Source organism: Plasmodium yoelii (assembly GCF_900002385.2).
Source record: "Plasmodium yoelii strain 17X genome assembly, chromosome: 14".
Taxonomy (NCBI): Eukaryota; Apicomplexa; class Aconoidasida; order Haemosporida; family Plasmodiidae; genus Plasmodium; species Plasmodium yoelii.
Window position 1 is genome coordinate 1210861 of NC_036186.2, and position 22573 is coordinate 1233433.

The 22573-nt window shown below is 21.9% G+C and overlaps 6 protein-coding genes across 6 annotated transcripts; 3 read left to right on the plus strand and 3 right to left on the minus strand.

Moving 5' to 3' along the window:
- Positions 1-1647: 1647 nt before the first annotated feature.
- PY17X_1430200 (asparagine-rich antigen, putative) lies at positions 1648-4629 on the plus strand (the record flags this gene model as incomplete). The annotated part of the gene is made up of 1 exon (XM_022957547.1): positions 1648-4629. One exon carries the CDS (start codon positions 1648-1650, stop codon positions 4627-4629), a length of 2982 nt encoding a protein of 993 aa, XP_022812920.1.
- A 559-nt stretch (positions 4630-5188) lies between these two features.
- PY17X_1430300 (uncharacterized protein) lies at positions 5189-7510 on the minus strand (the record flags this gene model as incomplete). The annotated part of the gene is made up of 1 exon (XM_722170.1): positions 5189-7510. The coding sequence occupies one exon, from the start codon at positions 7508-7510 to the stop codon at positions 5189-5191; it is 2322 nt and encodes a 773-aa protein (XP_727263.1).
- A 604-nt stretch (positions 7511-8114) lies between these two features.
- On the plus strand, positions 8115-13137 carry PY17X_1430400 (WD repeat-containing protein, putative; the record flags this gene model as incomplete). The annotated part of the gene is made up of 9 exons (XM_022957549.1): positions 8115-8208; positions 8355-8456; positions 8678-8881; positions 8980-9259; positions 9517-9842; positions 10122-12248; positions 12361-12595; positions 12690-12830; positions 12978-13137. The coding sequence occupies 9 exons, from the start codon at positions 8115-8117 to the stop codon at positions 13135-13137; spliced, it is 3669 nt and encodes a 1222-aa protein (XP_022812921.1).
- Positions 13138-14391: 1254 nt separating this feature from the next.
- PY17X_1430500 (tetratricopeptide repeat protein, putative) lies at positions 14392-15267 on the plus strand (the record flags this gene model as incomplete). The annotated part of the gene is made up of 1 exon (XM_722167.2): positions 14392-15267. One exon carries the CDS (start codon positions 14392-14394, stop codon positions 15265-15267), a length of 876 nt encoding a protein of 291 aa, XP_727260.2.
- A 990-nt stretch (positions 15268-16257) lies between these two features.
- Positions 16258-18009, minus strand: PY17X_1430600 (glycerol-3-phosphate 1-O-acyltransferase, putative; the record flags this gene model as incomplete). The annotated part of the gene is made up of 1 exon (XM_721493.1): positions 16258-18009. The coding sequence occupies one exon, from the start codon at positions 18007-18009 to the stop codon at positions 16258-16260; it is 1752 nt and encodes a 583-aa protein (XP_726586.1).
- Positions 18010-20342: 2333 nt separating this feature from the next.
- Positions 20343-21367, minus strand: PY17X_1430700 (SND2 domain-containing protein, putative; the record flags this gene model as incomplete). Its single annotated transcript, XM_022957550.1, has 4 exons — positions 20343-20423; positions 20598-20745; positions 20997-21139; positions 21284-21367. 4 exons carry the CDS (start codon positions 21365-21367, stop codon positions 20343-20345), a joined length of 456 nt encoding a protein of 151 aa, XP_022812922.1.
- Between the last annotated feature and the right edge of the window lie 1206 nt (positions 21368-22573).

Genomic DNA, 22573 nt, shown 5'->3' on the forward strand with positions numbered 1-22573 from the left:
TATCAATATTATATCATATATGGGAAATAAAAAAAACATAGAAACATATATTTCCTTCTGATCAATGAATAAATTTATTTTAAATCCGGTAAATCATATATAAGTATATATATGCATACGCTTATAGCAAATTTTCACAACAGCACATCATATTTATAATATTATTATGTAAAAATAAATATGCATATATAAATCTATAACCCTATTAATAGAATATTTGTATTTCCACTCCCTGTTAATAAATACAGGTTAATAATCTTATACGAAAGTAGAGTTAAGTAACAAAATCATAACATGACATTAACCAATAGACATTTATAATATACTATACTATACATTTTGTGTGAAATCCGCTTCAGTTGATAAATATATACTATTTTGCGTTTATATATTTTAATGCGATTTATTACTATATTTCGTTATAGTTATCGTTATTTCACATATATATATATTTATTTATTATTTTTATTATATTGTGGCAAAAAATATTCAATAAAAAAATAATTCGTTTAAAACAATCAAGGTGATTGCTACCAAGAAATCAGAAAAATTATGCATGTTTTTATAGCCATTAAACATTATATTTTATTTATTTTTATACTTAATATGAAATTTTATACTTTATTTGAATTTTGCATATATTAAAACATACAGAATAAATAAAATGTTATGATAATTTCTCATACAAAGTATATAATATTAAAAAGAAACATTTCATTATTTTCAAAATAAAATGCTAACAACTAGAAAATACGGTGCCACAATATTTGCAAATTTCGATATATATTATGCGCAGTGTTTATTATTTTTATTTTTTCAGCTACTCCCTTTTTTCATTTTATTGTATTTTATTATCATTTTGTTGTATATATATATCATTAATATATTTTTATAATATTTATTTTAGTGGCGCGGTTATTTTAATTATAATTATTCTTTATTTTTAATCTTATTACATTGAAATAGTTTCAAATATAGTTATAATATAACATTTTTTTATGCATTTTTGATAAAAACAAAATATGTAACTGATTAATTGTAAATTTGTTTCATTTAATCCTTAATATTCATTGATGCAAAAATTTGTTATTACCGAACAGTTTTTATTATAACTAATATCTTTAATATGGGTGATTTTTTTTATGACGAATTATTATAACAATAATTGGCGTACTGTTTTTATTATTATAAAATCGTTGTTCTGATAAATTCGTTTTTATTTTTTATGATATACCATTTAATTCTTTACTTATAGTTTCCTTTTTTTTTTGCATTTTTTACATGCTATATTTTAAGTAAAGTGTCTTTTATTTTTTAACTTAAAGTTTACACTCAAAATTATATTTGCAAAAAAAAATATATATTATTGTGATTTTCAATTTCATTGGCGAATATAAAGATGTATATACAATAATGTTAAAGGAAAATAATAACAAATATTAATTTCCATAAAAGACAGAATAAAATATATAGACAAATTTTGTATTGCCCTTTCTTCTTTTGTGAGGTATATATTTTTTTCATTTATCTATTTATTTGCCAAGATGCTCGCATATTAATAAGCATCTCAAATATTAACCTATTTCAGTTATATATATAATATTTTTTTTTAACTAAAAGCTTAGTAAAGCGAACAAAATTCGAGATATGGATAAAATTAAAGAAAATAATAATGATAACTCTAATACTTCAAAAAATACAGATTTTGACATAAAAAATGCTGAAAGCATGAATATTAAAAATATTAAAAATAGTTTTATTGATTTTCAATATGATAAAGTTGTGAATAATATATTAGGGTTATTTAAGAAACTATCTAAGCAAAGGCTTGTGTCAACATCCTCTGCTGTGCGTGATGATATGGATAAACAGATTTTAAACTCACGACTATTCTTAGATTTATGTGAAGATAGAGAAATATTATTAAATAAAATATTAAAAAAAATAAATATCCTCAACTTGGTATATTTTCGTTTTTTAAAAGAAACCGATATCGATGATACTTTTAATTTGCATAAAGAACTATTTCCTGTAAAATATCATGCAGATTTTTATTTTAGTATATGTAACTTTGACGATAATAAAATAGTCGATGATAATGTGATCAAAATTACTGAAAAAATATCCAAAGAATTTGGAAACACCTTAGATAATAAAAAATATGCCAAATATTGTGATAATTATAAAAAAACAAAGGATTCTATATTACAAAATAAAGTAAGCACATATGATAATACCACACAAAATTCAAATGATGATGATGATAATGATAAAAGTGATAATGAGAAAGAAGATGAAACAGAATTACGTGAAAAAAAATATAATTCCCACAATGATATAGGAATTATAAAAAATTATTCAAATATAAACTCTAATGAAAAAAAAATAATACATAAAAAATGGAGAGAAGATGAAATTTTTTCAATAGGAGCTTTCCTACCTTATTCATTTATTGATTATATTAACAATGATTCTATAACAAATTTAATAAAAAATAAAACTATAGAAAAATTAACTGAAAAAGAAATTTTACTTGATTATATTCAATTTTTAGACAAGTGTAATGCATCTAATGAAAACGATGATATAAATATAAAGTTACCGAAAAAAAAAACAAATCCTTTTAGTGATAATAATTTGAGTGAAAGCAACAACAATGATATAAATTATGTAATCCCTACTTGTCAGGAAATTAATGATAATTGTAAAAATGGAAATAATAATGTTAAAAATAATCATACTTTTTTAAATTCCCATAAAGAGCCAAGTAAGAAAGAAAATATTGCTAACTTTTCAACGTTAAGCGAAGAATATAGTAATATTAAGAAAAAGTCTAATAAATATTTGCAAAATGACACCATAAAAATTACAAATAATAGCGATATTCAAGATATATATAATCATTTGGGAAAAAAAAATTTAAGATATGAAGAAATCAATGGAATATCACATAATCGTAATGATGATGTAAAATTGACTAATGGAAAAAAATACTTTGACAAAGAAATGCTGAATTCTTTTAATTATAATATGAATAATATAAGTTATAAAAGAGAGAGAAAAAATTATTTAATTGGAAGCATATCTTGTTTAATAAATTATGGAGATTTTGATGATGATAAAGATTATATTAATATATATAATCATTTTACGAAAAAATATATTAATAATAAAAACGAGAAAAGCTATATGAAGAATATGTGTAAAAATTCCATGAACTTTTTAGAAAATTGTATTTCATTAGAAAAAAACAATCTGAATGGTATGGATAAATATATGAATATGGTTAGTAAAAAAAATGGCAATGATATTGGAGATGAAATTAATGAAGAGCATATTGACGATGTTGTAAATTATAATAATATGATAAATGAGGATGATAATAATAACCCCTTTTCTACTAATGTAAATGACCTAAAAAATTCTGACGATAATTTATTCACAATAGATGGAAAAAAAAAATCTAAAAAAAAAAAAAATAACAATAATAATGTATTAAAAGAATTAACAATTTTGAAAATGAAAGGTTTAAATACAAATCCTCAATTTGAAAAAAAATTATATGAAGAAATTTATATGAATAAAAATATTAATGAAATAACAAAAAAATACTTAACAGGAAATATTAATAATATATATATTTTAACAGTTGGAATAAGTGAATATTTTAGGGGACTAAATTTAGCTTCTTATCTTATTGAGTATACCATCTATTATTTTTATTTCATTATATACAGAATATTTTTATATAATAACAAGCTATATTGTTATGTAGACAATGATGTTTTTTATAATTTATCAAATAATATTATCAAAGACGAAAATTATAATGAGGGAATATTATACGACAATCCCACTGATAGTTTGCCATCGGTTATAAAAATTGAAGAGAGAAAAAAAAAAAAAAAGCATGATGAAAATAATTATCATGACCAAATATGTGAAGAATCATGCAAAAATTATATTCACACATCCTCAAAGAAAGAAAAATTTGAAAATAAAGAGCCAAAACATAGTGGAAAATTAATAAATGAAGAAAAAAGAGAAGATCTAAACGTCAGAACGGAGGAGCATATTCCATGCAATGGCAAAGACCCATTGTATGATGATAATAATTTTGGTAATATTTGCAATGGTACATATCCTAAAAATTATAGCCTATGTAATAGCATAATAAGAAATCTTTATAAAAAGATTGTACTAAATGATTATTTACATGATCTTTATAACATTATTCATGATAAAAATTTTAAAATTATGAAATATAAAGAAAATGAAAATATACCATTTACTACCAATGTTTGTAAACAATCCCAAAAAGAAGACAATATTGTAGCGTGTTCTAATATAACTGACGAAGTTTTCGATATATTTTTTAATGAATTATCTGCTTATAATTTAAAAAAAAATAAAAAAATTTTAATAAAACGTTATAATACTACAAATATACACGATGATGACGAAAATAAACCAATGCCTTTATATATTTACTTACATGTTATAGATTATAATAAAGCCGCTATTAATTTATATAACAAGCTCAAATTTGATTATATTGATAAATATGATAATTTTTATGTTATAAATAAAATTAATTTTTCCTCGTATTTGTATTCTTATTTTTTTTAAATACCAAAATATCGGAAAAGTTGTCCACATATATATATGCTTATTTGTTTGTATATATATACATTTCGCATAATTTTTTATTTTTTTATGTTTTTAATATTCAACATATTTGCAAATAAATAACACAAAAGACATAAATTAAATATTTTTAATATTATTATAACCCAGTTAAGTATTTTATGTAAATCTTATTCTTATAACCTATTCATAAGAAGTAATTTATTATATGCATAAATATGTATGTAATAATATAAACTAACGATTTTATCGCATTATCTTTCGTCATAATGCGCAATGCACTTTATTCAACGTAAAAAAAAAAAAAAACGAAACTAAAAGCAAAATTGAAAATAAATAGGGTGTGTTCCACTATATGTTTACAAAAACAAAAGACATTAAAAAAAAGAAAGGAAATGAAAATGCACAACTAGAAGGATACTTTGTGTATATCCATTCACTTAAAAAATCGTATTCTTGAGAAAGAAGCATATACAAAGAAACAATATATATAAAACATAGTGCATAAAAATGATAAACAAACACACATACGTGAGCACGTTCATATATATATGTACTGTTCCTGCAACGGAACAGTCGAATCATTTTTGTTATTCATATTAGCTAAACATTTAGAAAATTCGGTATTTTCTAATATAGAATTAATATATTGCAATTTTTCATTCTCGCTTTTGCACTTTTTAAACATATCATGACAAATTAATATTTCTTTATATCCTTCTTTTTTCAAATGATTAATTTTATCGTTTTCAAAATTTTTCTGAGAAGCTTGTTTATAAACTGGATATAATTTCCATGAGTCTTTCCAATCAATATATATTTTATAAAACGGATCACATATATGTAAAATATATGGACCATATACAAAAGTAATAAAATTATAATTTAACATTTTCATATATTTTTTTAATATAAATATTTCTTTTTCACCTTGCATATTTTTATTAATATTACATGGAATATTTCTTACTTTTTGAAGAAAATTTTTATATTCAATAGGAAAAAGACAATATATATTTTTAAAATCATGCCTTAGGTGCATATCTATTATTTTCAAATGAAAATATAAATCATCCTTATTATAATTGCTTTCTTCTTTATCCCCACTTAGATTTTTATTATATCTAATCAGGTGTGTATCGGTACAAATGTTATATTCGATTTCTTCTATTTTCTCTTCTTTTGAAGTTATGAGTGAATTATCATTTTTCAAAATATTATTTTTTTCATATATATCATTAGCATTACTACTATGAGTACTTGAAAAGGAATCCTTTTTATGCTCTGGGTTTATAGTATCATCAAAATTAAATATTTCGTGTTTATTTTCTTTATTTGAATAATTATAGGCACTGAAATTATTTACTACATTATTTATTAGTTCATCACCATTTGTAGAACAAGTATCTTCACTCAAATTTTTACCTTGTGAATTTTTTTTCTTAAATGGAATACTGGTAGTTTTTTTTTTCTTTATTAACATAAATTTATTTAAATGTATAAATGTTTGAAATATATTTTTTTGGGAAATAAGCTTTTGCTGTAACATTTTTTTAAATAAAGTAACTAAATGAATGAGTTGATTAAAGGTGGCAATTTTTTTTGAATATATAACATTAATTTTAAATAATAATTTTTCTGACTTAATAAACAACGGAACAATATGTAATATTTGGCATATAGCTTCACATGGTAATTGTGATAAATTATTTATTGTATTAATTAAAATTATTTTAACAAATATGTTATCTATATAATTTAAATAATATGAATTAACTAATATTAAATATAAATGATATGTTCGAATTTTTTTTATTCTTTTAATTATTTCAAAACATAAATTATTTAAATATCTTTCATTGTAAAATTTACTTTTATTATATCCATAAAATAAGCGGCATAAATAATGATTATTTATAATATTTATATTTTGAAGAAAAAAAATAGACAGTAAATTAAACATATTTTTTACACCATTACTACAGTAAAACATATTTATTTCGTGTGTACTATTAGCATTATCCATATATATAAACTTTTCTGTTTCAAAAATTGTATTTTTATTATTGTTTGGAGAAAATTCATAATTTGTTTTATTCACGTTATTTAAAGTTACACTATTTTTATATGTATTATTTTCTTCAATCGTATTTTCTATATTCATTGTGTGTATTTGTTTTAATTTTTTATTTAATTCACAACTCTTTCCATCTTCTAAAAAAAAATGATTTTCGTCCAAATCGTTTTTTTTGCTTTGGAAAAAGTTATTGGGATTCCCTTTGTTAACTGTATCTTCGCTTCCTTTCAAACTTTTTTCATGTTTTGTTTTTAAAAAAAAATAAGAATTAATATAACAAATATTTTGATAAATTTTCATCAAATCATGTATATCAAAAAAAGGATTTTTTAAATTTTCTTCTCTATCATAACATTTAGAATTTAAAATATTTTTTTTATTTTTATTAAAATCACTCGAAATTATATCTATACTATCTTTTACTTTTATATCTAATACACTCATTACAGTATCCCACATTGATATATCCAATATTTTATTTTTACTACAATATCCAATATAATATAATAGTTCTCTATTATTTAAATTATTAATATTTACATTTTTAATGTCATTAAACTTTTCCTTTTTAAAAAAAAAAGTATTATCGCATTTCTTCCCCGTTTTATCAGCGACGCTATTTGCAAAATTGGATCCTTCATCACTATTTGTGAAATGAAAATCATCGTTAATATTCGAAAAATTTAAGGAATTATTATTTACAAAACTTGAATATTCCTTATTTATTTTACTAAGAAGTCTATTATTTCTTATTCCTAATTTTCTCCATTTAATTAAGACAAGCATCTTTTTATTTATTGATTTTATGAGCTTCTACAATTTTTTTTTCGAGCTTTCATTTACTTTCTAATAGTGTAAATATCCGGCCGTATTATTTAACATATGCATTTATATACACAAATATATATATGCATACATATCTCTATATTGTTTTATTTTTAGTGAATGTCGTTTTTTCATTTAAATTGCTAATATTGTAGATTTTTTTTTCTCAAACTTGTATGAAATTAAATACATATACAAATATTATAGCTCGATGAAAATTTGCGCACATATTGGGGTAGTTTTATTTAAGATGTTATAAATTAAAAGTAATATAATTGGTGATTATACATGCCTTTATAGCAAATTTTGAGAGAAATTCTTCAGTATATTAGTATACGTATTTGCATGTATGTAGGCTGCCCCCCTCCAATATTACATATTTTATTTTTTAGCACAAAAAAAAAGTAGTAGAAAAAAAATTACTATAATAAAAAATATTATAAATTACATACAAACATATATAAGTATTCTTGCATGCATTTAATGCAAAAATCACGTACAAAAGTGTAATTTTTTTTATGGAAAAAATTAATGTTCGCAAAAACTGCCAGTAGTAGTAATAGAGATGGAAGAAGGTTTAGGCACTATTAAAAAAACAAAAAACAACATTAGTAAAATTTATTTTAACAAATCAAATAAGAAAAATGGCGATTTTAAAGGTAAGTAAAAATTGTATGAAAATTTTTTTTTTATAAAATATTTGTGCATAATATTTATATACGCAAGAGAAAGGTCGACATTTTTTCTATATACATATATATATATGCAACTATCTATTTGTGCACATTTTCTAACTTTTTTAAAGATGACCAAATTGAAATAATTTTGGATAATAAAAATATAACCCCAAAGCCAATATATTTTAACTTTCAAGAAATCGAGACAAAAAAATCTTTTGACCGAATTGGTAAATATAAAGACTTATATATTAAATCTATGCAACTTAAAATATTATTATATCAAAATTTTCTACAACACGTGAAATATAATCAAAAAGCGAGAAAATATAGACTCATAAAACTATTAGGAAAATATTAATATATCTTCACCGTTTTGATTTTATATCTCTTTATACATATACTTTCTAAAACACGCCATACCATTTTTGCGTTTTCTAAAATAAACTAGATCGACTACTTAAACATTTCGATACCAAACCTGAGCACGATGATCAAAGAAAACCTTCGGAAATATCAAATGAAGATGAAACAAGAAATATTAAAGATACCAATTTGAATGTTCTTGAAAATATACATTTACATAAAGATACGAATCGAACTAATCGCTCAGGATATGAACAATATGAAAAGAAAATTTTAGATTTCTACGATGGTAAATTTTACTAAAATCAGTTTTGTAAAAAAAAGTTCACCAATTTTATTTATTTTTCTTTATTTGTTATTTTCAATTTTATCTTGCATCTCTTTCAGAAATCCTTTTAACTGAAACGGAAACGATAAACTTATTGAATATACCAAACATATTAAATGATTCTGAAGAAGACAAAATGCAAGTTCAGAAAGCAAATGAAAGATATCAAAAATTATTAAACAACGACGAAAATAATTGCATAAATAAGTCCATGCAAACATTAAATGTCTTCAGAAAAAATAAAGATGTTTATGTCTCTATTATTAATAAGCAAAACAATAATTCCCAAACGAATCTATACGAATTACACAAGTTGACTATGCGAAGCTCAACCAACATGTTAAAATAAAAAATAAAACAAAATCATAATAAAATAAATAAAATATATAACAACGAAAATGTATTAATTGTAAAATCACTTAAGTAGGCAAATGACGAACATGGTTTTGTCACATTCAACAAATAAAATAGTTCTAAATGGAAATAATAATTATCAAAAAAACACATACTTTCGTTGTTATGATTATATAAATCCATATAATCATGATTTCTATTAAATATTTTTCATAATTTTTGTTCATTTCCTCATTTTACAGACCAGAACTTCTCCATAAAAAATTTATAAAATACAGAAATAACAAATTTAAAAAAATAATGGACGAATATGGAGATTTCTTAAACATTAACGAAAGAATAATTTTAAAAAAAAATATGTGGGTTCAAGTAGTTGACAAAAATACTGTTGATAATAAACAAACAACAATTATACCAAAGTCGTTTTATAAATCTAAAAAAAACAACACATCCCTTTTTAACACTTTGTTTTCAACGAAAAATGTGTCTAGAAGCTTATCAAATAAAAGTAGAACATTTAGATCGAAGGGAAAATTTAAAAACATGAAAACAATGAAGTTTTTGACCAGTAAACATTTTTTTTTCAATGTACATTTGTGCATTTTTGAAAAATATACAAAATAGTGTGCATCAAATATTTTTGTATGTCATATATTGTTTCATTTTTCACTTTATATATTTTTGTAAATATGTTTATATGCCTAAAATACTCTTAATTGACAAAGATTGTCGAAGAGAAAATAGAATAGCGTTTTTACTCACATCATTTTATGATTATTCACAATACTTATTGATTTTCATTTTATGTGTATATTATTCAACTTTATTTTTGACCCTATTTTTAAAGGCAGTTTTAGTGAAGATGAATATTTAATAAAGTCTATAATTAAAAAGAAAAAAGAACAAGGTGATGATCAAGAGGGAAAAGAAAATAAAATTGAAGATGATGATGATAATAATTTACCATGGAAAATAAATATTAAAAAAAAAATGTTAAATAAAGAAAATTTTGTATTACTATTAAAAACACTAGAAAAATGTATAATACAAAATATTTATTATTATGAGCAAATGGTTTATAAAAATATTCACTTAAGTTATATTAAAGATTTAAGAAAAAATAACAATATCAAAATGTTTGATGGAGAAAATTATGATGTTCTTACTAATCCTAACATTAATTATAAAAAAAAAAAAACTATTATAAGAACAAAGATTAAAAAAAATATTAAAAAAATAATTAACTTTTATCATATTAATAAATATATAGACAATTTAGACATTTTAAAAATGCCTACAAAATGTGATACAAATAATGCAAATATAAATACTATTGTTAATCCAATAAAAAAAAAATTGCGTTCTTTACCAAAAGGAAAAAAGGAAATTATATCTAAGCGACTTATGGCTAGTAAACTAAGACTTAAAATACGAAACAAAGCTCGAAAAGGAATAGACAACATAAAAGGAAAGGATCAAATTATAGATGATAACAATATTAATGCTGATTATAAACAAAATAAAGACACAGATAATCAAAAACTAGATGAAGAAAGCAATTATCCTCTCTTAAAAAAAAATATAAATGATAATAAAACAAATCAGTGGGATCAAGGCATATTAAGTATCATTATAAATCATGATAATAATGAAGATAAGCTAGAAAAAATAAACACATTAATTGCAGACGATGTTTTTAATGATAATAAGAATACTACAGGTATTAATATTATTTCCAATGATGAAAAAAAAAATAATCAAAATTTAGAAAAACCTAAAAATTATGAGAAAAAAAAATTGTCACATATATTAAAAAAAAAAAAAAAATTCATGTCTATTAATGGAAATAGAATAAAACTAAAAAGAGAAGTTAAACAAAATGATGGTATTTACAATAGTATGAGTGATAATGATGATATGGAAATTAATATAAGTTGTCTAGAAAATACATATAAAAAAGAAAATATAGAAGCACAGTATAAAAATAATACACTATATAATTATAAAAGAAAAGAATATATAAAAAATATATCAATTGATAAATTATTTCAATTTCATTATAAAAATTTAGAAAAAAATGTAACTTCAATAGATACAAATAAGTTTTATGAAGATTATATAACAGCTAGTTATTCAAATACATTAGATATTGGAAATTTTCAAAATAGTAAAGGAAATATTGCTATATTTAGTTTTATCAATCCAACATATCCTATAAAATTGTATAATTTAAATACAAGTGTTATGAAAATTAAATACTCTAATAGTAACCCAAGTATTTTAGTAGCTGCATTATGTAATGGTCACATATATATTTACGATATACGAAATAATGATAATAATCCGGTTTTAAAATCAACAACGATAAAAAATTATGATAATTGCTTTGAACCTATTTATGATATATCATTTAAAAATTCATATACTTCTAATTCTATTAATGAATGCGTTTTTTATTCTGCGCATGAAAATGGATCAGTATATCAATGGGATATACAAAAAGAATTAAACAATAAAGAAATATTATATTTAAAAAATAAAAAAAATCATTTATACACAGATTTATCTTCTATATTTCAAAATAAAAGTCTTGCAAACAAACCATTCAATTCATCATTGACATGTATAGACATTGATAATTATATGCAGCATGATGAAGATTTTATTATCAGTAATATTGAGAAAAAAAATTCAGCAAACAATTTTCATAAAAACGAAAAAAACTATAATGGATACAGTCCAAATAATAGCAATATTAACGATAATAATGATGATAATATAAATAACGACGAAGTTGATTTGTTAAATAAAAATACTCACCACTCAAATGGTGAAGAAAAACGTAAAGATGTAGAGGATCTTGATTTTATTAAATCTATTTCTAAGGAAGAGGAATTATCGAATCATTACAAAAACATAACAAAAAATATTATAGATAAAAAGATAAAACCAATTCATTCGTATTACTATGTTGGTTAGTTTATCATAAGTATATGCGTATATGTTTCATTTAGAATGGAATATTATTTTATAATAATATTTGCCCATGCTATATATATAATGCATTATTTTCCCTTCAAATATAGGAACAAAGAATGGAATAATATACCGATGCAACAGTTGTTATCATAAATCCTTCTTAAATTATTATTATGCACATTTTGGTGCTGTTAATAAAGTTAAGATAAATCAATTTGACCATGATATATTCCTAAGTGCAGGAGAAGATTCGACAGTTAAATTGTGGAATAAATTTTCGAACGAACAAATCACAACTTTTAAATCTAAGAATTCATATTCATCAATTAATGATATACTATGGTTATACTAAAGGAAATATATGCATAAACTATAAAATTTAATATATCTATTCCTACATCTATACATATAAAACCTATTTTTTGTACCATTTCAGGTTACCCAATAATTCAACATCATTCTTCTGTTGCTCAGATGATGGACGTGTTGAATTATGGGATTTTGACTTTTTATCAAAAGACCCATTAGTTATTTTTTACCCAAATGTTATGGAATCTTCCAAAATGATTTCATTAGAGTAAGCCATTTAAATCATATTTTAAAATGACATAAATAGCGAAACGTATAATGAATACATATATAACATATTCAATATATGGGTATATAATAAAAAATATTGACCTTTTTTAATTTTATGATTTTCCTTTTTTTTGTGTTTTCTAAGAATGTTCAATAAAAATGATATATTGCTGTGTGGAGATAATTTATCAAATGTGTTTATGATCAAAATAAAGAATTTGGTTAATCAAGAATATGATAATTATGAACAAAAGGCCAAGTTGTCGAATTGTCTAAAACACTTGGATACCTACGACTACTTCTAAATAAATTAGCAAATAATAGAATAATCGACCAAACAAATAAAGAGATTAATAAACAAATGAATATTTATGTTTCTATAACCACAGTTTTTGTATCCATCTATTCTTTTACTCTTTTCATTTAATTTCTCATATGGTGCCATTTTTACCGAATTGTAAATATACAATTTGAAAATTCCTGCACATTTTACATTGATTAGATAAATCAGCGTGGAAAATATTTGTCATTACATCTTATTCCAACATTTTGTATTAAGTTCGATACATATTAAAAATTGATTTAAAAACATTTCCACCATATTTTTATCGTTTCTCTTTGGAATATTACGAAATAAATAGGAGAAAGATACATATATACTTTCATAATCACCCATATTTTGCTAAAAGCATATTTCTTTCTCTCCACATATATATATTTATGCATTTACATTACCATTCCGTATAGTTATCGATTGGAGTTATAAACATCTGAGTGATAAACTTTTCTAATAACCGAAAATTAACAATTTTTTTTATTTCTAAAAGATGGATTATTTTCTAATTAAAAGTAGTTTAAATATACAAATAAAGTTTGTTATAAGTGTATACTATCAAAAAATAAAAATATATAATATAATAATATATTTTTTCAGTTTATATCATATAATAAAACAAAAATACCTATTTATTATATGCACATAAAATTTACAGACTAAAAAAAAACATACCAACGAAACAAATTATAAATTACGAATAAATAAAAATACATCAAACACATAATTATTATTTTTCGGATATATTAATCCTTTTTTATATGTGTATTGTTTTATATTTTATTAGTATTTTTAATTATATATTTTTTAATTTATAATTTATTTGGCAGTTTCTTTTGTTGAAAATCCAAATTTCATGGGAATCAAAAAATCGTACATGGAATGATTATTTATTTTGTAATTTGTGATTTTAACGATTATAGTATAAAAAAAAAAGGGTAATTCACTGGAAAATAATTTGATGCATAAAAAATATGACATTCAGACAATGTAAACAATATTCATAATTAGCTAACGACTGTTTTTGTCTGTATTCAGCTTAGCCATGCTTTTTTAATAAAATAAATAAAAATGTGAAGTGTGAGATGTAAAATGATTTATTATAATAATAAAATTATATTTTACAACTAAAATCGCAATTCCTTTTAGCTTTTATTTTTTTTTATAATTTGTTCAAAATATATTTTGCATAAAATTCAAATATACAAAAAGCAATAAAACAACTATGGATGTTATTTCGAATGGTACTAAATTAAAAAACGTAGACAATGAACCAGAACAATATGTTAATAAAAATAAAAATTTAGGCACAAATGTTTCTGAAAAATATGTCCCAGAATTATCAAGCATGTATTTAAAAGAGGACCCTCTTATGCTAGCTGAAAATAAATCACAAAATGATGAGAGTGATCAAAGTGAGGAAAAGAGGGAGGAAAAACTAAACATCTTAAAGAATACAGATATTTCTGATGATGAAAAACTAAGCAAAGATGATGCAAATGAAAAATACAAAAACGGTGATTATGAAGAAGCATTAAAAATATGGAAAAGAGGGTTAAAATCAATAAATTATGTTTTATCAAAACACGAAGAATTAAATAGTGAAAAATTAAATGAATTTAAAAAATTACACTCTACTTATTGTAGTAATATTGCTCAAGGGCATTTAAAATTAAACCAATATTCTGAATGTGTTAAATATTCATTACTGGCACAAGAAAATGATAGGCTAAATGCTAAAATTTATTTTAGACTAGCTAAAGGGTATTTTATGCTAGGAAAATATGATGAGGCATTGCATATATTAAATGAGGGAATTAAAATAAATAATGATACAGCATTAATTAATTTATTACAAGTTGTAAAAAGAAAAAAACTCATATATTTACAAAAGGAAAAAAATACTATGAAATTTATTTTCCAAAAGCTCGAAGAAAAATCAATAATGGAAACTGATAAAAGAAATGCAAAACAATTCTTTAATAATATTTTTTCATTTATTTGTGTTTTTCTTATGTATGTTTATTCTTTATTTGTTAATTTATCAAACTACTTTTCCCACATAATAAAAAAATCGAAAATGATAAAGAAGGACGAATAGACCCATTATGGGATGACTTTAAACAGATACAAATAAAATATATATTTACACAAATGAATGATGTGTATAAACTGCATATATAATGTTTTTTATTGCAAATTGTCTGCAATTTTTTTCATGTTTATTGTTAATTTTTTTTGTAAAGATTTCTAGTTTGTATTATATGCATATCTCTCTATATACATGATGCATGTGCAACTTTTAAATTAAAATGCTCTTTGTATAGATAGAATTAAATAAAATTAATTTAAAATTTAATAAGACAATTATTGTTAGTCAATTCTTCATATAATTCAATATTACGAAATTATATAATATTATTTTTATAATTTTATATATGTATTTTAAAAAAAAATATATATATAATAAGTTACTTCGTAATTTATAAAAAAAGTAAAATTAAAAATTTGGAAAAAAAAAATTACAAAAAACAAATTGATATTATTAAAATAATGTATATAAAATTGAAGATGAACAATGGGAAATAAATAAGATGAAATGTGATAAAATAAATAAAGGAAAGTCACTTTTTTTTTCAGCATAAACAATTTTTCAAAGACATGAATAATTTAATCATCGTCATAATTATATAAGCATATGCCATATACTTATAGCAAGTATATAAAATTAACAAATGCAAAAAAGTAATATCTATATAATGAGAAGTTAATAAAATTTATGTGAAATGAAACACATTTCAAAAAAATGGGGTGTGCATGCGTTAAAAAACTATATTATAAAATATAATAAGCAAGCATGTGAATAATGTGGGATATATTCGTCATATCGGGTTTATAAATATATATACATATTTATATGCACTGCTTAATATAAAAAATAGTTTAATAAGCTATTTTGTCGGTATTTTATTGTATTATTTCATTATATACTATATTTAATATAGTTATTATTTATTTTTGGATAATCTGTTTTTTATGCCATTAATATTTTATTTCCACTTATCCTAACTGATTGCTCCATATAATCACACTATAAGATTTCTTCCCTATATTCCAATTGTGAACGTTTCAAAATAGGTACCCACTCATCTTTACCTCGTATTAATCTTTTGGTATCAGCATTGATAACAAATTTTGGAATATTTCTATGCAATTGATCAAGAAAACTATCTGAAACTTTATGACCTAATTTTGATACAATATTCCGAACTTTTAATTGGAGTTCATGTCTCATACTAATAAGTTCCCTTTCATTATCTCTCCAAACATTAATTATTCCACAAATAACTTTCAAATGTATTTTCATTTGTCTCAAGAGTGTAGGTATTTGAACCGAATAATTTATATTAATATAATAACATATTGGCAAAATGCATATACTGCAAATTGTAAAAGCAATTCTTTTTAACCAAGATTGATAAAAATATAAACTAAATAATAAACCATAAATAATATTAAAAGTTGGCAATAATACTAATAATACTAAAACTTTATAACTTGCTACTACATCTCCACCTTGAATTTTGACTAAACTATTTTTCAAAGATGTTTTTCTATGATTTTCTGCTAAATATACAGATATAGCAACTAAAGGTAGCCATAAAAGCGAAAAAGTCATACCAAAAATTGTACAAAAAATTAAGCTACAAATTTGCTCAATAAATTTTAAAGTCGCAGCAGATGTAGACTGTTTAAGCATCCATACTTCATCATCTTTAATTTTATTTGCTTCTAATAATTTTTCATAACATTGTAACTCATAACATAAATTTTCTATTTCTTTTGAATTACCAAATTTCCAAAACATTTCAGAAAAAAGTTGTAAATTATTATAAATTTTATTTTTTGATATAGTCATTCTCTCTGGTGTATATAAGCTAACACATAATTCTATACATCGACTTGTTTCATGATTTTTTGATGTTAACATGCAACTTCTCATACCTTCTTCAATTTTCCCAAGTAATTTACTTATTGTTTCTCTATTATTATTATTATAATCTTTACATAAATCTTGTGATGCTATTATAGCATTACCAAAGAAAATTGTTACACAACCTTGTAATTGATATAATTTGGAATAAGATAGTCCAACAGGTATAATTGACACATCTTCTATTCCATCGGCTAACGCACAAAGCGTCATAATAGCAACCCCAGGTTTTAATGGAAGTAAATTAGTTCTATCATGAGATCCACCTTCTGGAAATATTCCAATGGTGTCTCCATTCTTCAAACTATGAGTAACTAAATTATATACTTCACTTTGATTTATTTTTGGTACAATTTTAAAAGGAACACCATTTACTGTATCTTCACAATTTATATTTATAGGATCTTGAAGAATTAATTCTATTTCAGATTCAATTTTTGTAACACTGAATATTTTATTCTGAGTCATTAATTTATCTCCCATTTGTACATCTAATTTAAATCGGGTATTTATTCCTTTTATTTTTGTATCCCCTGTATTCCAATATATACGACCTATTCCTTTAAATTTTAAATCCTCAGGTCTTTTAACACTTATACATCCAGCAAGACGAGCCAAATCCCCAATTACTGCTCGTTTCATCGATTTTTCTGCCACTATAAACTTTACTTGACGAGGAATACTTGCTACTAATACACATGCATCAATAAACTGATTATTATGATTACCAACAAATATCACAGATCCATACAAGGGAACATTTTCAGGATTAATTATGTTCACATCCCCGAAAAGGGAACTTACAATTGCTTTACATAACCATCTTATTAAAATGTATAAATCTGGCATTATTAAACTTTTCCAAATTTGAAAAAAGAAAAAAAATGAAAAAGAAATAAGAAAAAGGAATGATAATATATAAACGTATATACTCCTTTTTTCAGCGAAATTAAAAAAAAATAGGAGATGAAATTCTAAAAGCTCATTTGCATTTCTAGAATAAAAATAAAATGTTATATCATAAATTTTAACTGGAAAACGGGGGAGGGAATCTATTTAAGATAAAATAATTTTAAATATAAATTTCGAAGCATTATTAAATAGTGTAATCAAGTATTGAGTTAATAATGATAGCTTAAAACAAAATTCGAAAAAAAATAGTAAGCAAAAAAAATATAGGGAAAAATAGAAACTTATAAATACATATTATTTAATATATGCAACATATGTATAAATGTAGTAAATGGTAGCGTAAAAATAATAATACATATTATTCTCCATAATAATATAACAAGAATTTCATTAATGATAAAATAATGTTAATAACAATGGTAATTGTTGCATTAATTATCGTTATAATAAAATTAAGAATATAATAAGTAATAATAATTTTAATAACAATATTAATAATAACGATATACTAATTAAAACTTTATATTTATAAAATTCCCTGTTATTTGATATATGCCGCATGCTTTGAAAAAATAAATATATGCTTTTTGGAATGATGAAATTTTGTTTTTATAATTCACAATTTAATGTATTACATTATACACATAAATAAATTTAAATATATATATATTTAATATTAAAACGTTGCGCGTGATTTCCAAAATATTGTCAATACCTGAGTGTATGGGTGTTAATTTCCGTGTTTATTAATTATAATTGATACATGGAAAATATATAAATAAACATGAAATTGCTAATGTAAATTTCATTTTACACATATAGAAGAAAATTGTTAAAGATGAATAAATTACACAAACAATACAAAAAAACATTTCTAACGAAAGGTATAAATAAAATACATATATATATATCTAACTACGCTAATAGCATGATAAAACATTTGTCCTATTTTCATTAGCCACACATTTATATATCTACAAGTATATCCCAATTTATATATTTATATACTTTATTTATTACGTGAAAAGTTTATTATTAATTTATATGCCTTATAAAAGTGTAACTCAAATAATACTAAAAGAATGTTGGAAATATTGAATAATTCCTTTTTTATATTAATATTATAATGTTTTGTTTATATATTTTTTTTTTTTGCAATCACATTTGGTCAATGTAATTAAATATATTTTGTTCAAATAAATTTATATAATATGCAATATATTTTTTCTTTGATTTAAATATGTTTCGATGTACTATTAATAATAGAGAAATATCATAATTGTATATATTAAATAAGCAGTTAGTTTTGTCTGTTTCCTAATTAGGTTTTTTTTTTCACAATTTTCTTATTGTGACAAAAAAAAAAATAAGTCGGTGTTAATACAAAAGATAATACAAATTTAAAATAACGTATAAAAGGACAAATATATTATTAAAAAAGTAAAAATAAGAATAGCATATTTGATAGGTGTATACATGGGTTGTAATATATAAATCTATGCACTATGCATATATTATTTAAACTTTTTTTATCTTTTTGTAATAGCTTTACAAAGGTTTGTTCTTTTGTTTTCCGACAATACTATATATTATAAATTCTATGTATGGGGTATAGCATTTTCTTTCCGATAAAAATATTTGTGTGTGTGAGGCTTGAGGAAAATACACAAAACGCATGAAAATAAACAGAATTTATGTAATTTCATATGTATTCCTCTTTATTTGCATTTCCATTATTCTTTATATAAATTTCTCATTATATAAGCTCCTCTATATGTGGGTACTTGCATATGAAATCGTCTGCTTCTATTAATTTATAAATATTGCTAGCAATTATAATATGCGAACATATATTTAAAAGACGAATTAAGAAAAAAAGAAACGAAACATAATATTGATTGTAATAATTTTCAAGGTGTGTGATATGCTTGAGGATATGCTTATTACATCTATTTTATTATTTAAATTTATTAAAATTGTCTATATATTTAGAATGGTTTATGATATACATATTTAAACATAAAACAAATAACATAATTATAAATATAACATATTTTTTTTTTCTTTCAATATAAATCTTGTTAATAAATATTATGTATAAAGTTCATTAAATAAAATAAATCAATATATAAAACATTAAAAAAATTAATTTTTTATGTCTGCCTATATCGCGCACAATGTATATATTTCTAAAAATTGTCCTGCATTTCTTTTCGTAATTATGTATATAAAACTTACGTGGCCAAATATATACATAAAAATCTCGTATTTTAGTAAACTTTCTTATATACGATCTTCTGTTTTTTTTTTTCGGGTTGTTCAGCATTTTCGGGAGGGGCAATAGCACTCATCTTAAAAGGAGATAAATTAAATAAATATAAATATATAGATTTAAAAATGTGTCAATAAGGATTGTGTAATTAAATATACATGAAACTCATTTATGTGAATGCAAATAAAGAGAAAAATATATTATAACACACATTATACAGTTTGCAGTTTCAATACACAACTAGATAAATTACCGGTGAGCCCAAAAAGAATTTTACAATAAAATTTATAAACTTAAATGTTGCATATATGGGGATAATTATGTATATGTAGAAAAATTTAAAAGAGAAAAATAATCCTATATTTATCACAAAAGACAAAATCAAAACATCAGTATAATATCTGTGATTAATAAAAAAAAAACGATTAAAGAAATTAGAGAAATAAAAGAATGGATTGTATATATATTATATGTAAGAATATATGTAAGCTTAGTTTTCTTAAGACATATAAAAAATATAGCGGCAATTTCCATAATCATATATTAATGGTGTTTGATGTAAAACATGCGTGCAATTATGTATTTATATGATTATAAATGTTGTTTTATTCATTTATTTTAATTATTATTATTATCTTATATGTAAACTAACGTAAAATTTAATCCGTTGGTTAAGCCATAATGTATATTCTTGATTGAGTAATAGTAACAAAAAAATAGCAAACAATGCAAAAAAAATATATTTCTTGTAATTAAATCATATCTGAAGAAATAGGCAAAGATGATATAAATTATCTGTAAAAAAAATATATATATTTATATGTATCTCAGTTATGAAGATAAAGTAGCATGTTACCATCTCACTATCTATGTATTATTAGCATAACATTTGTTAATCACACGTTTAATTTCATCTTTATATTTTTATTATATAATTACCGAAAAAATGCTAAAAAATGGATAGGCATAAATAATAAAATTAGCTGCCTTTTTTAATCGTTTTTTTTCAGATTGGCCTGCCATTTTTTCCTTTTTTCGTTATATTTTCCTCGTTCTTTTTCTTCTTTATTTTATTTGATTTCGTAAACAAAAATGACTTAAGTGTTTAGCCTCTAAGTTATTACAATTTATTATTAAGCAAACGAAAAAGAAACGATTATAAAACTTTAATATTATCCATTCAAATTAATTTAATATAAAAAATAATATCATTAAATCTAATTAAATATATATAGAGAAGAATAAATAAATAAAATTTCTTACGATACCATTATTTCCATTATCTATCCCAAGACCCAATATTATAAAAAAAATAATAATAATAAAATTAAATGCTCTTTTATATAAAAAAACATAAAATTCATTAAAATATAATTTTATTAAATTTTTAATAATATAATTAAGAATTATGTTAAAATAATTTCTTATAATTTGTTGCATAATGTATACATGTGTAATAAAGTTGTATCTTAAAATACAATATGATTGTTCTAGTTTAAGAATAATTATTTAACTAATATTATTATTATGGAATTATATATTTTTTATTTGTTTTTTTTATCGAAGTTTAAAATATGTATAAAAAATCTTTATTAAAAAATAAAAATTTAATATGCAAGCAGTATATTATGCATAGCATATTAATATGCATATAAAACTTGTACATAAATATGTATATAGTGAACACGAAAATCTATATATGTATATGAAATGGACATTTTTATAAAATTATGATAGAAAAGAACAATGTAAAGTTTTGCATAGTTTGCACCAGCATAACCGCTTCACTTAAACTTTCCCCCGATTTACTTATACTCGTAATATATGTATCTATTTAATGTATTAAATAAGCTTAATAATCATTAAGCTAAGGTATGCATAAGAGTTTAATAAATATATACCATTTTATGGTGGCGTGGTAGGAATATATATGTGCTTGTGATTATTTTTCAATCCCAGAAAAATAAGGCTTTACTTTATTTAGCATAATAATACAAATATATGTGCAAATTTGTTAATGATATAAACTATATATGCTTTAAATGGTCCAAACATGAAAAGGTATTCATTATTTTTTACAAAAATAATATCACATATGGTATTAAATAGTTAAATAGGAGGGGAAGAAAAAAAAAAACATAATTTACAAATATGCTTATTTTCATTATATATTCTGGAATAAATGTTTCTATACATTGCAAACGCTACCTAAATATGTGTTTTCACCTT